Raw genomic sequence first — 13,170 nt, 5'->3', positions numbered from 1 at the left:
ATACTCCAGTCACATTCAGAGCTGCATTCACATTCCTGCTGGTTTTGCTGTTAGATATCAAGCTGGACAGTTTTATGCAAATAAAGCATTATCCTTGTAACATTACAACTTTCAATAAACGTTGTTTCAATTTCTCAAAATTTTCAAGAACTCTTCTTGCTGTTTATATATGGGAGCATTCCCATATATCTCTCAACCCCTCAAGACCTAAAACTTCTCACAGTTTAGAGTTTACCACAATTGTATCCACTCGAGACAATCCTCCGAGGACCCTGGACTGTTACAATGTATCAGTGCAGGGAAAATGTATCAAACTATCAAGACCGCAGAGAGATTTGGGATTGTCTGGCCTGGATACAAATGTAGCAGATCCTCCGCTGTGAAAAGTATAATTTTGTACATGTTTCCTGCTTCCGAATGTAAACAATGTTTACACCCACTGACAGCAAGCAGAAATCTTGAAAAAGGTGATGGATAGAAACACAAAGTTTATTAAAGTTGCAGAACTTTTAATTATACAATAATGACATTTACAGGACGTGCCCTCAGTGACACACCTAACAGCTAATAATGCAGCTTTGGGTGTGACTAGAGTAGACGACCAGATATAACTGCAGCAAAGTTATAGAGTTCTATTGTAAAGTGATGTTGAAGATCCGAGTTCCATTTTAACCTAATCTTTCCCCAGGTTGATTAGAGGACGCCGCCGGTCATGATCCCCTCGTCTCTCGGAGATGTCGGACTGTCTTTCCCGCGGAGCGCTGTGGAGATGGAAGAACACCCGCCAGCAATTTGTCTGCAAAGAGAAGGCGTCCTGCAGCCTCGGGGCATTGTACGACACCGTGAACACATCTAATGCTCTGCTTTGGCTTCTTGATGGCTGTTCGATGCCTTTCTTCTCCCAGGTTTGTGCTTTATAGCGCGGTGTTACAATGCGGCACATGCCAGCCCGCCGGCTTTGATGGCAGCGCGCGCACACAATTGTTTTTGAACTCTCTCAAAGTGTGAAAATCAAAGAGGTTTTTTTTTTTTTTTCCGCGCTACAGAGATTCTCACAAGAGACAGGAGAACGCCGCTCTCATAGTGTATGTTATCTCAATCAATAGACAGCTTGGGTAACAGATAAAAGGTGGCAAATCAGACTGCGCCGCTCCGGGTGCCAACCAGCGGGAATGTGCGGCCGGGAACTATCAACTATTTCAATTGCTTTCTGTCACAAACAACAACGTCTCCGCTGCAAAGATATAATATCCCCCGTCATCTAGATATGGTTGTATGACCGTATAGCAGGAGGCGGCCATAATCCAGAACAGCCCGCACCCATATCACCGCATTACACGTGTGCCCCAGGCCAGTCATCACCTGCTCCACCATCATTACCTGACATGCTGTTCCACTTTCTCTTTAAAAAGAAGTTCTGCAGCAGCTGTGTTGGTTATTATGAGGATCTGCAGCAGCCGTGGTGGGTTATGACGTTCTGCAGCAGCTGTGGTGGGTTATATGACGTTCTGCAGCAGCTGTGGTGGTTTATATGACGTTCTGCAGCAGCTGTGGTACTTTATATGACGTTCTGCAGCAGCTGTGGTGGGTTATATGACGTTCTGCAGCAGCTGTGGTGGGTGTTATGAGGTTCTGCAGCAGCTGTGGTGGGTGGTATGCGGATCTGCAGCACCTGTGGTGAGTGGTATGAGGATCTGCAGCACCTGTGGTGGGTGGTATGCGGATCTGCAGCACCTGTGGTGGGTGGTATGAGGATCTGCAGCACCTGTGGTGGGTGGTATGAGGATCTGCAGCACCTGTGGTGGGTGGTATGAGGATCTGCAGCACCTGTGGTGGGTGGTATGAGGATCTGCAGCACCTGTGGTGGGTGGTATGAGGATCTGCAGCACCTGGGGTGGGTTGTATGATGATCTGCAGCACCTGTGGTGGGTGGTATGAGGATCTGCAGCACCTGTGGTGGGTGGTATGAGGATCTGCAGCACCTGGGGTGGGTTGTATGAGGATCTGCAGCACCTGTGGTGGGTGGTATGAGGATCTGATGCAGCTGAGGTGTGTATTATAAGGTTCTGCAGCAGCTGAGGTGTGTTATGAGGTTCTGCAGCAGCTGAGGTGTGTTATGAGGTTCTGCAGCAGCTGAGGTCTATACAGCTGCCCAAGTGACAACTGTTGCCATTTGGTGCTGAGATTGGTTGTCACCCCCTGTAATACGCTGTTCTCATCAGGGCGTGCACAGAGGACGGGGAGCCCCTTATGACCCTGGTTCAGACCGGAGGGTTGCGGACTCCATCGCCAGGTCCCTTCTGTCACATTTGCACAACTTTCTAACATACCTTGTGTTTCAATTCCTCACAGTTTTCAAGATTCCTGCTTGCCGTCAATGAATAGGAGCATTTTTGAAAAAATTCAGAGGCTGAAAATCGGTACAGACCTAAAGCTTGTCACAGTTGAGGGTTTGTTACAATTGTATCCAGTCTAGACAATCCTCTGTGAGCTAAACACATCCGCAGCACAAATCACTCTCCTGTCCTGATAGTTTGTTACAATGTATCAGTGCAGGTGAAAGGTATCAGTCTGGAGTCTGCACTGTATTGCTCACAGAGGATTGTCTAGATTGGATACAATTGTAACAAAGCTGCAGCTGTGAGTAAGTATCAGGTCAGGATGGGTTTTCAGCCTATGGAAATAAACTAGCGCAAATCTCCTGTCCTGAGGAATTGCTACAATGTATCAGTCCAGGCGGTTCAGCTCACAGAGCATTGTCTAGACTGGATGCAATTGAAACAAACCCTCAGCTGTAGTCTCATATTATGAACTTTATAGGATATTCTTTTAGGGGTCGTATACCCTCAGCAGGCTCCAGGTGTAAGTGAGCCTCCTGTTTGCCCTATGGTTGGCTTGGCAAGCATACAGCAGGAATACCCAGGTGGTCTTTGGTAGCCCCCTTGGCGCTGACCCTGTGCCAACCCGTATATGATCTCTCTTCTTATGTAGAATGTATTTGCAGTAGTAATGAGCGATACGGACCCAGCAATGAACCGGATTACAACATTCCTCTTAGACGCCAGGCGCCCGGGTTACTATTTACTGTAACATTGGACGCCCCGTGGTCGGAGTCCGTTACCAGTGTATCCTGGGAGGCGCCGTCTTCTCAATGCAAACTGGACACCAACCAAAGGGGCATTACACAATCTGAGTGTAAATTTACTGAAGGATCATTTACACATTCCAACGTTCTGCAAACCTCAGAGATTCAACAAACATACGATCCTATGATTGACAGCAGGGATTTAAAGGGGAAGTGCAACCTATAAGTTCAAAGAAATGATCCCAAGTAGAAGTTCCGTGAGTCCTCCGCCCGCTGCTGTAGGACAGGGGGTGCTGTGTAGCTCCAGCCTGGCATCTGTCTTCTCCACCCAACACGGATTCTACTGCTTAGGCTGGATGGCACAGGCTCAGTAATATGTACGGTGTGTGCGCCATCAGTAGGGGCGGTTTATGAAGACCGGTCCTTTACACGCCAATCTTAATGTAAACAATGTTTTAGAAAACACGCCTCTTAATAAATTAGGCGCGTCTCTGGCCGCCCGTCCGACATATTTTCCAGCCATGAGAGCGATTAGAGTTGCGCTATAATTTATGCCAGTTTTTTTGGCATAAATTATAGTCCATTTATCGGGCTGCCCAACCCACTAAAGAGTCAGAGGTGGCGTGAAAATAGACCAGTCTAAAAAACTAGAAAACTGCCATAAAGCGCTTCAATTCCCCCCCGTGCGTCCGCCGTTTAACTGCAACTTTTCTGCAGTTTGTGGGAGTTGCGACATTTCCAAAATAGAAGGAATAATAATCATGACAACATCTTATTGTGCCAGGGATTGCAAGTATAAGCTGGCGCTGGTTTTATGAGGACGCTGTGGATGGCACTGTTATGGGGCACCTTCTGGCACTGTTATGGGGCACCTTCTGGCACTGTTATGGGGCACCTTCTGGCACTGTTATGGGGCACCTTCTGGCACTGTTATGGGGCACCTTCTGGCACTGTTATGGGGCACCTTCTGGCACTGTTATGGGGCACCTGCTGGCACTGTTCTGGGAATGCTGGGGCTGTCACTGGTATGAGGACAGCTGGGGCTGTCACTGGTATGAGGACAGCTGGGGCTGTCACTGGTATGAGGACAGCTGGGGCTGTCACTGGTATGAGGACAGCTGGGGCTGTCGCTGGTATGAGGACGCTGGGTCTGTCGCTGGTATGAGGACGCTGGGGCTGTCGCTGGTATGAGGACGCTGGGGCTGTCGCTGGTATGAGGACGCTGGGGCTGTCGCTGGTATGAGGACGCTGGGGCTGTCGCTGGTATGAGGACGCTGGGGCTGTCGCTGGTATGAGGACGCTGGGGCTGTCGCTGGTATGAGGACGCTGGGGCTGTCGCTGGTATGAGGACGCTGGGGCTGTCGCTGGTATGAGGACGCTGGGGCTGTCGCTGGTATGAGGACGCTGGGGCTGTCGCTGGTATGAGGACGCTGGGGCTGTCGCTGGTATGAGGACGCTGGGGCTGTCGCTGGTATGAGGACGCTGGGGCTGTCGCTGGTATGAGGACGCTGGGGCTGTCGCTGGTATGAGGACGCTGGGGCTGTCGCTGGTATGAGGACGCTGGGGCTGTCGCTGGTATGAGGACGCTGGGGCTGTCGCTGGTATGAGGACGCTGGGGCTGTCGCTGGTATGAGGACGCTGGGGCTGTCGCTGGTATGAGGACGCTGGGGCTGTCGCTGGTATGAGGACGCTGGGGCTGTCGCTGGTATGAGGACAGCTGGGGCTGTCGCTGGTATGAGGACAGCTGGGGCTGTCGCTGGTATGAGGACGCTGGGGCTGTCACCGGTATGAGGACGCTGGGGCTGTCACCGGTATGAGGACGCTGGGGCTGTCACCGGTATGAGGACGCTGGGGCTGTCACCGGTATGAGGACGCTGGGGCTGTCACCGGTATGAGGACGCTGGGGCTGTCACCGGTATGAGGACGCTGGGGCTGCCACCGGTATGAGGACGCTGGGGCTGTCACCGGTATGAGGACGCTGGGGCTGTCACCGGTATGAGGACGCTGGGGCTGTCACCGGTATGAGGACGCTGGGGCTGTCACCGGTATGAGGGACGCTGGGGCTGTCACCGGTATGAAGGCGCTGGGGCTGTCACCGGTATGAGGGCGCTGGGGCTGTCACCGGTATGAGGGCGCTGGGGCTGTCACCGGTATGAAGGCGCTGGGGCTGTCACCGGTATGAAGGCGCTGGGGCTGTCACCGGTATGAGGGCGCTGTCACCGGTATGAGGGCGCTGTCACCGGTATGAGGGCGCTGTCACCGGTATGAGGGCGCTGTCACCGGTATGAGGGCGCTGTCACCGGTATGAGGGCGCTGGGGCTGTCACCGGTATGAGGGCGCTGGGGGCTGTCACCGGTATGAGGGCGCTGGGGGCTGTCAGCGGTATGAGGGCGCTGGGGGCTGTCAGCGGTATGAGGGCGCTGGGGGCTGTCGCCGGTATGAGGGCGCTGTCGCCGGTATGAGGGCGCTGTCGCCGGTATGAGGGCGCTGTCGCCGGTATGAGGGCGCTGTCGCCGGTATGAGGGCGCTGTCGCCGGTATGAGGGCGCTGTCGCCGGTATGAGGGCGCTGTCGCCGGTATGAGGGCGCTGTCGCCGGTATGAGGACAGCTGGGGCTGTCGCCGGTATGAGGACAGCTGGGGCTGTCGCCGGTATGAGGACGCTGGGGCTGTCGCCGGTATGAGGGGGCTGTCGCCGGTATGAGGGGGCTGTCGCCGGTATGAGGGGGCTGTCGCCGGTATGAGGGGGCTGTCGCCGGTATGAGGGGGCTGTCGCCGGTATGAGGGCGCTGTCGCCGGTATGAGGGCGCTGTCGCCGGTATGAGGGCGCTGTCGCCGGTATGAGGGCGCTGTCGCCGGTATGAGGGCGCTGTCGCCGGTATGAGGACAGCTGGGGCTGTCACCGGTATGAGGACAGCTGGGGCTGTCACCGGTATGAGGACGCTGGGGCTGTCACCGGTATGAGGACGCTGGGGCTGTCACCGGTATGAGGACGCTGGGGCTGTCACCGGTATGAGGACGCTGGGGCTGTCACCGGTATGAGGACAGCTGGGGCTGTCACCGGTATGAGGACGCTGGGGCTGTCACCGGTATGAGGACGCTGGGGCTGTCACCGGTATGAGGACGCTGGGGCTGTCACCGGTATGAAGGCGCTGGGGCTGTCACCGGTATGAGGGCGCTGTCACCGGTATGAGGGCGCTGTCACCGGTATGAGGGCGCTGTCACCGGTATGAGGGCGCTGTCACCGGTATGAGGGCGCTGGGGCTGGGGGCTGTCACCGGTATGAGGGCGCTGTCGCCGGTATGAGGGCGCTGTCGCCGGTATGAGGGCGCTGTCGCCGGTATGAGGGCGCTGTCGCCGGTATGAGGGCGCTGTCGCCGGTATGAGGGCGCTGGGGGCTGTCACCGGTATGAGGGTGCTGTCGCCGGTATGAGGGCGCTGGGGACTGTCGCCGGTATGAGGGCGCTGTCGCCGGTATGAGGGCGCTGTCGCCGGTATGAGGGCGCTGTCGCCGGTATGAGGGCGCTGTCGCCGGTATGAGGGCGCTGTCGCCGGTATGAGGGTGCTGGGCCATGTCATCGGTATGAGGGCGCTGGGCCATGTCATCGGTATGAGGGCGCTGGGCGCTGTCACCGGTATGAGGGCGCTGGGCGCTGTCACCGGTATGAGGGCGCTGGGCGCTGTCACCGGTATGAGGGCGCTGTCGCCGGCATGAGGGCGCTGTCGCCGGCATGAGGGCGCTGTCGCCGGTATGAGGGCGCTGGGTTCTGTCACCGGTATGAGGGCGCTGGGCCATGTCACCGGTATGAGGGCGCTGGGCCATGTCACCGGTATGAGGGCGCTGGGCGCTGTCACCGGTATGAGGGCGCTGGGCGCTGTCACCGGTATAAGGGCGCTGGGGCTGCTTCTGATATGGGGGATAGCTGGGGCTCTATTATGAGGACATTGTAGCTGGCTCTGTTCTGTGGTCACTATTTGAGGGTGAGGATTATATATATAAAACATTTGCTGCTTTATTTCGTCTCTTAAAAGTAGGAAGGGTCCGCATGGCCAGTGGTGTATGATGGAGGAGCAGTGCTGCACAGTACAATGGAGGATACGCCTGGAAGCAGTTAATGGTGGAGTACCCCTTTAAGCCAAAAATCATCTCTATTGCGTCCCCATAATTAACAGAGGACCCTACATTTCCAAATAATGAGGATTTAGTGGAGCCCCCAACCCCCTCCGCGTACGAGGGGAGACGCAACTTTACTGTAAGTTCCCTGTAAGAATAAGGGTATGTTCACACGGCCAAATTTCAGACGTATACGAGGCGTATTATGCCTCGTTTTACGTCTGAAAATACGGCTCCAATACGTCGGCAAACATCTGCCCATTCATTTGAATGGGTTTGCCGACGTACTGTGCAGACGACCTGTTATTTACGCGTCGTCGTTTGACAGCTGTCAAACGACGACGCGTAAAAATACAGCCTCGTCAAAAGAAGTGCAGGACACTTCTTTCAGACGTTTTTGGAGCTGTTTTCTCATAGACTCCAATGAAAACAGCTCCAAAAACGGACGTAAAAAACGCCGCGAAAACGGCGCGAAAAACGCCGCGAAAAATGCGAGTTGGTAAAAAAACGTCTGAGGGTATGTTCACACGGCGGGGGTCCGTAACGGCTGAAATTACGGGGATGTTTCAGCCTGAAAACATCCCCGTAATTTCAGCCGTACCGCCATGTGCAGGCGCTTGAACGCCGCGTCAATTACGGCCGTAATTAGCGCTGCTATTCATTGGAGTCAATGAATAGCGGCTCCAATTACGGCCAAAGAAGTGACAGGTCACTTCTTTGACGCGGGCGTCTATTTACGCGCCGTCATTTGACAGCGGCGCGTAAATATACGCCTCGTGTGAACAGACAAACGTCTGCCCATTGCTTTCAATGGGCAGATGTTTGTCAGCGCTATTGAGGCGCTATTTTCGGGCGTAATTCGGGGCAAAAACGCCCGATTTACGTCCGTAAATAGGCCGTGTGAACATACCCTGAAAAGCAGGGTCTGTTTTCCCTTGAAAACAGCTCTGGATTTTCAGACGTTTTGGTTGACTACGTGTGAAGGGTATGTGCACACACACTAATTACGTCCGTAATTGACGGACGTATTTCGGCCGCAAGTCCCGGACCGAACCCAGTGCAGGGAGCCGGGCTCCTAGCATCATAGTTATATACGATGCTAGGAGTCCCTGCCTCGCTGCAGGACAACTGTCCCGTACTGTAATCATGTTTTCAGTACGGGACAGTAGTTCCACGGAGAGGCAGGGACTCCTAGCATCGTACATAACTATGATGCTAGGAGCCCGGCTCCCTGCACTGTGTTCGGTCCGGGACTTGCGGCCGAAATACGTCCGTCAATTACGGACGTAATTAGTGTGTGTGCACATACCCTAAGACTGAGCTTTTCATTCACTTGCCCACTGAGCGCACTGCGCATGCGTAGCGAAAGCGCACGCCGGGTCTGGTCGCTGAGTGATGACGCACGGAGTTCTTGTTGACGCTGGTTGCTAGGACACCGCGGCGCTCACTTCGTTGCTAAGGAGAGCTCTGCTGCTACCTGGCCGGGGATTTTGGCCTAAAGATCGGTAGATTTGAGACGTGAAAAACCGGAGATGGACGCCACATCGAAGCCCTTGAGGATCCCCCCGCAAATGTCCGTGTATGCCGAGGAGCATGACATCTTTAATATAATCCAGGTTAGTGTCTGCTCTTGTGGAACTACAAGTCTCAGCAGGCCCTGTAAGTGTATTTTACGAACGTCCTGTCCATGACGCCCTCCGTTCTCCCAGCTGATTTGTAACATCTTTTCTTACTAGCTGCTGTAGAACTACAAGTCTCAGCATGCCCTGAACGCCCTCTGGAGCGCGATCACGTGACGCGTCCATCCCATGAACTACAGGTTCCAGCATGCTTTAGGCTGCCAAATTCCATGCCACGACACACATTGAGTGCTGGGAGTTGTAGTTCCACAGCATGTAAGATGGGAGCTCATCATATGTCTTATTGTTTGTTTTTTATTAGAAAATGGTGCACAATCTGCTCATGGACAGACCAGAAGACCCGGTCCAGTACCTGATTGATCACTTACACAAAGATAACGATGAGGGTAAGGCCTGCGGATGGCGTTGTAGCAGCAGCAGCGATGATGTGTATGTTGTTAGCGCCGTCCATAGGATCCTGTATATGCACTTTCGTCTGTGGACGCACTGGATGGATATAAACGCAACAGCGCCTGCGGCCGCAGCTCCGTAAACACCATTTACACTGTCCTTCGTTCTAGGCCCCTGCGGTCCCAGCGCTCGGACCCCCCCCCCCCCCCATCAGACATTCATTCCATACCTAATCGTGGATCGTCGGAAAAAAACAAACCCTTTAAGGTTATGGCTTCACCCGCAGCATTATTCGGAAAAACTGCGCCTTTTTTGCGGCAAAACACAGCGGCCAGGTGTTCGCTTGAAGCTAAGGGGCCTTAGGCTAGACTATAGAAAAACTGAAAAAACTAGCTTGGTCATTAAGGCCTAAAATAGGCTGGTCACTAAGGGGTTAAATTTATTATTATATTTTTTTTTAATCCATTCAATTTTTTGGGGACTGACGGAGTCGCCAAGTCCAGCGCTGTAGACGTTATCCACTCCCGGCGACTGAGCATCGTCTTTCGCGGTAATCTATTTCTATCCCGGTATAAGGACTCCTGACAGAGGGAAGACGTGTTCTGACTTTAGAGTTTTTGTGGAAAGAAATCGGAGCTTTTACACTTTTCATCATCCCCTCCGGAGCCTCTGTCGATAAGACGAGCGTTGAATGATATATAAAGAACGATCGTCTCCACCCGGTAAATAATCACCGCAGAGACTCGCCGCGTTCTCCGATATAAAGACTTCCTAAACTGACCGAGCCGGGAGAAAACCTCAAGCCCACAAAGAAATGTCGTTTTTATTCTTCTCGGTGAATCGGATGTATAACCTGATATGCTAAAGGGTCACTAAAGTAATATATATATGTCTATATACCCGGCAATGGAAGAATCGGCCTTTACCTGGAAGCAGCGGCGTAGCTGTAGGGGCGCACAGGTAGCAGGTGCAGCTGAGGCCTTATACCTGGGGGGCCCCGCAGAGCCAATAATGCTACATACAACATCAGGGAAATGGAAGGACAGAGTAAAGATGGATGGGAAGGAGGAAGGGCAGAGCGGAGATGGATGAGAAGGATAATCAGAGGTTGGTGGAAAGAAGGTAGGGTGGGAATGATGGAAGGGCAGCGCGGTGGTGGATGGGAAGGAGGAAGGGCAGAGTAGAGATGGGTGGGACTGACGAAAGGGCAGATAGGAAAAAGGTGGGAATGATGGGAGGGCAGAGCGGAGACGGGTGGGAATGATGGGAGGGCAGAGCGGAGACGGGTGGGAATGATGGGAGGGCAGAGCGGAGACGGGTGGGAATGATGGGAGGGCAGAGCGGAGACGGGTGGGAATGATGGGAGGGCAGAGCGGAGACGGGTGGGAATGATGGGAGGGCAGAGCGGAGACGGGTGGGAATGATGGGAGGGCAGAGCGGAGACGGGTGGGAATGATGGGAGGGCAGAGCGGAGACGGGTGGGAATGATGGGAGGGCAGAGCGGAGACGGGTGGGAATGATGGGAGGGCAGAGCGGAGACGGGTGGGAATGATGGGAGGGCAGAGCGGAGACGGGTGGGAATGATGGGAGGGCAGAGCGGAGACGGGTGGGAATGATGGGAGGGCAGAGCGGAGACGGGTGGGAATGATGGGAGGGCAGAGCGGAGACGGGTGGGAATGATGGGAGGGCAGAGCGGAGACGGGTGGGAATGATGGGAGGGCAGAGCGGAGACGGGTGGGAATGATGGGAGGGCAGAGCGGAGACGGGTGGGAATGATGGGAGGGCAGAGCGGAGCGGAGACGGGTGGGAATGATGGGAGGGCAGAGCGGAGACGGGTGGGAATGATGGGAGGGCAGAGCGGAGCGGAGACGGGTGGGAATGATGGGAGGGCAGAGCGGAGACGGGTGGGAATGATGGGAGGGCAGAGCGGAGACGGGTGGGAATGATGGGAGGGCAGAGCGGAGACGCGTGGGAGTGATGGGAGGGCAGAGCGGATCGGAGATGGGTGGGAATGATGGGAGGGCAGAGCGGAGACTGGTGTGAATGATGGGAGGGCAGAGCGGATCGGAGATGAGTGGGAATGATGGGAGGGCAGAGCGGAGCGGAGACGGGTGGGAATGATGGGAGGGCGGAGCGGAGACGGGTGGGAATGATGGGAGAGCAGAGATGGATGGAAATAATGGGAGGGCAGAGCGGATCGGAGATGGGTGGGAATGATGGGAGGGCAGAGCGGAGCGGAGACGGGTGGGAATGATGGGAGGGCAGAGCGGAGACGGGTGGGAATGATGGGAGGGCAGAGCGGAGACGGGTGGGAATGACGGGAAGGCAGAGCGGAGACGGGTGGGAATGACGGGAGGGCAGAGCGGAGACGGGTGGGAATGACGGGAAGGCAGAGCGGAGACGGGTGGGGAGGGCAGAGCTAGTATGTGCTCCCTCTCATTATATTATATATTATTGTATACAAGCAAAAGTGACCCAAACGTAAGAAAAACAATCGCAGTGTGATATGGAGCCGCTGACTGGGTGAAGTCAAAAGATTAGATTAAACTATAGACCGTTCTCATCATCTATTGGGGTCCTTCAGACGTCCCCGTCCTCCAGTCATTGTAAATCACAGCAGATAGAATGTGAGCGGGGGAGGGGAGCAGATGTTTGGAGATATCCATGTTTAATGCCGTGCGCTCCCCGAACATTTCTTGGTGTTATAAGCCGGGTAATGATGGTTTTTTATCAGGAGTGAAGCTGCTCCTCTCCCGCCTGGCGCCCCCTCTCCCGCCTGGCGCCCCCTCTCCTGCCTGGCGCCCCCTCTCCTGCCTGGCGCCCCCCTCTCCTGCCCGGCGCCCCCCTCTCCTGCCCGGCGCCCCCTCTCCTGCCTGGCGCCCCCCTCTCCTGCCCGGCGCCCCCTCTCCTGCCCGGCGCCCCCTCTCCTGCCCGGCGCCCCCTCTCCTGCCCGGCGCCCCCTCTCCTGCCCGGCGCCCCCTCTCCTGCCTGGCGCCCCCTCTCCTCCCTTTCAGAAGCCGACCCTTCTAATACCATGGCAGGGCTGTGGCCAACTAGCGCTCCCCTCTAATACTGCTGCTGTTTATGGCAGCCTGTATTCTGCCTAAGAAGCAGCAGGAGAATGTGATTGATTGTGTTATTGAGGGAGATGCAGGGAAGACACAATCTTTACCTCTCCTGCATTAATGGTCGCCACTCGCTGGATATCACAGAGAAGGAAACCTGTCAGCAGCTCAAAACTTTGGAACCATCCCCTCCACTTATACATGGAGTTTTTGTGCATAAATAAGCCGTATAATTCCCTCCGAGTCCGGAGCCCCTGAAATCCATCCTGAGACCCTTCCCAGTGAACGCATGCAAATTAATAACGAAATAAAAGAAAACCTGCAGGAAATATTAGGTCTAATTAGCTGTAAACAATGCGCCGTTCCTCCACCCGCGACACGCCGCGCCGCACATCTGCATATGTATTACCGGGAGTCCCGCGGGAAGATCCGTGTTATTTTCTGAAAAATTATGACAAAAAGGAAATAAAGCGCAATGTAAATAATAGAGGGAATCATTAATAAAGGGAACATCAATTATTTACCCCCATCCCAAAAATGTAACGAAACCTCATCCAAAATAATATTCTAATAATAATCCAATAACATGAGGGGTTTTCTAAGGCTATGTTCACATGGAGGAATTTTGTGGTGGATTCTGCCGCAAAATTTTGCCTCCCATTAATTTCAATGGCCGGACGCTTGTTTTTCTGATTATTTCAGCGCCCTGCTAGAACTTCAGGCGAACTCCTCCTGAACCTCCCATTGATGTCAATGGGACGGAGGAAACTACCCACCGTCAGCAGGAGTAGTTCCACTGCAAATTTTCTGCCGGGACCCGCCGCACAAGATCCGCCGTGTAAACTAGACCCATGACCGCTTCACGTGAAAGGATTAGA

General features: G+C 54.3%; 1 protein-coding gene across 2 annotated transcripts in view; it reads left to right on the top strand.

Moving 5' to 3' along the window:
* The window catches only part of AK8 (adenylate kinase 8), an 82,555-nt gene that overhangs the window by 12,765 nt on the left and 56,620 nt on the right, over window positions 1-13,170 (top strand). The window contains exons 2-3 of one of the 2 annotated variants that reach the window (XM_075834706.1): window positions 689-905; window positions 9,139-9,223. In XM_075834706.1, the coding sequence (XP_075690821.1) occupies window positions 735-905; window positions 9,139-9,223 (256 nt within the window). In that variant the 5' untranslated portion in view covers window positions 689-734. Of the gene's footprint in view, window positions 1-688; window positions 906-8,580; window positions 8,814-9,138; window positions 9,224-13,170 lie in introns of those variants that run through there. The other variant, XM_075834707.1, reaches the window with a different exon arrangement.

The sequence above is a fragment of the Rhinoderma darwinii genome, chromosome 8, assembly GCF_050947455.1.
Source record: "Rhinoderma darwinii isolate aRhiDar2 chromosome 8, aRhiDar2.hap1, whole genome shotgun sequence".
NCBI classification, from domain to species: Eukaryota; Metazoa; Chordata; class Amphibia; order Anura; family Rhinodermatidae; genus Rhinoderma; species Rhinoderma darwinii.
This window is presented reverse-complemented; position numbering and strand designations above follow the sequence as displayed.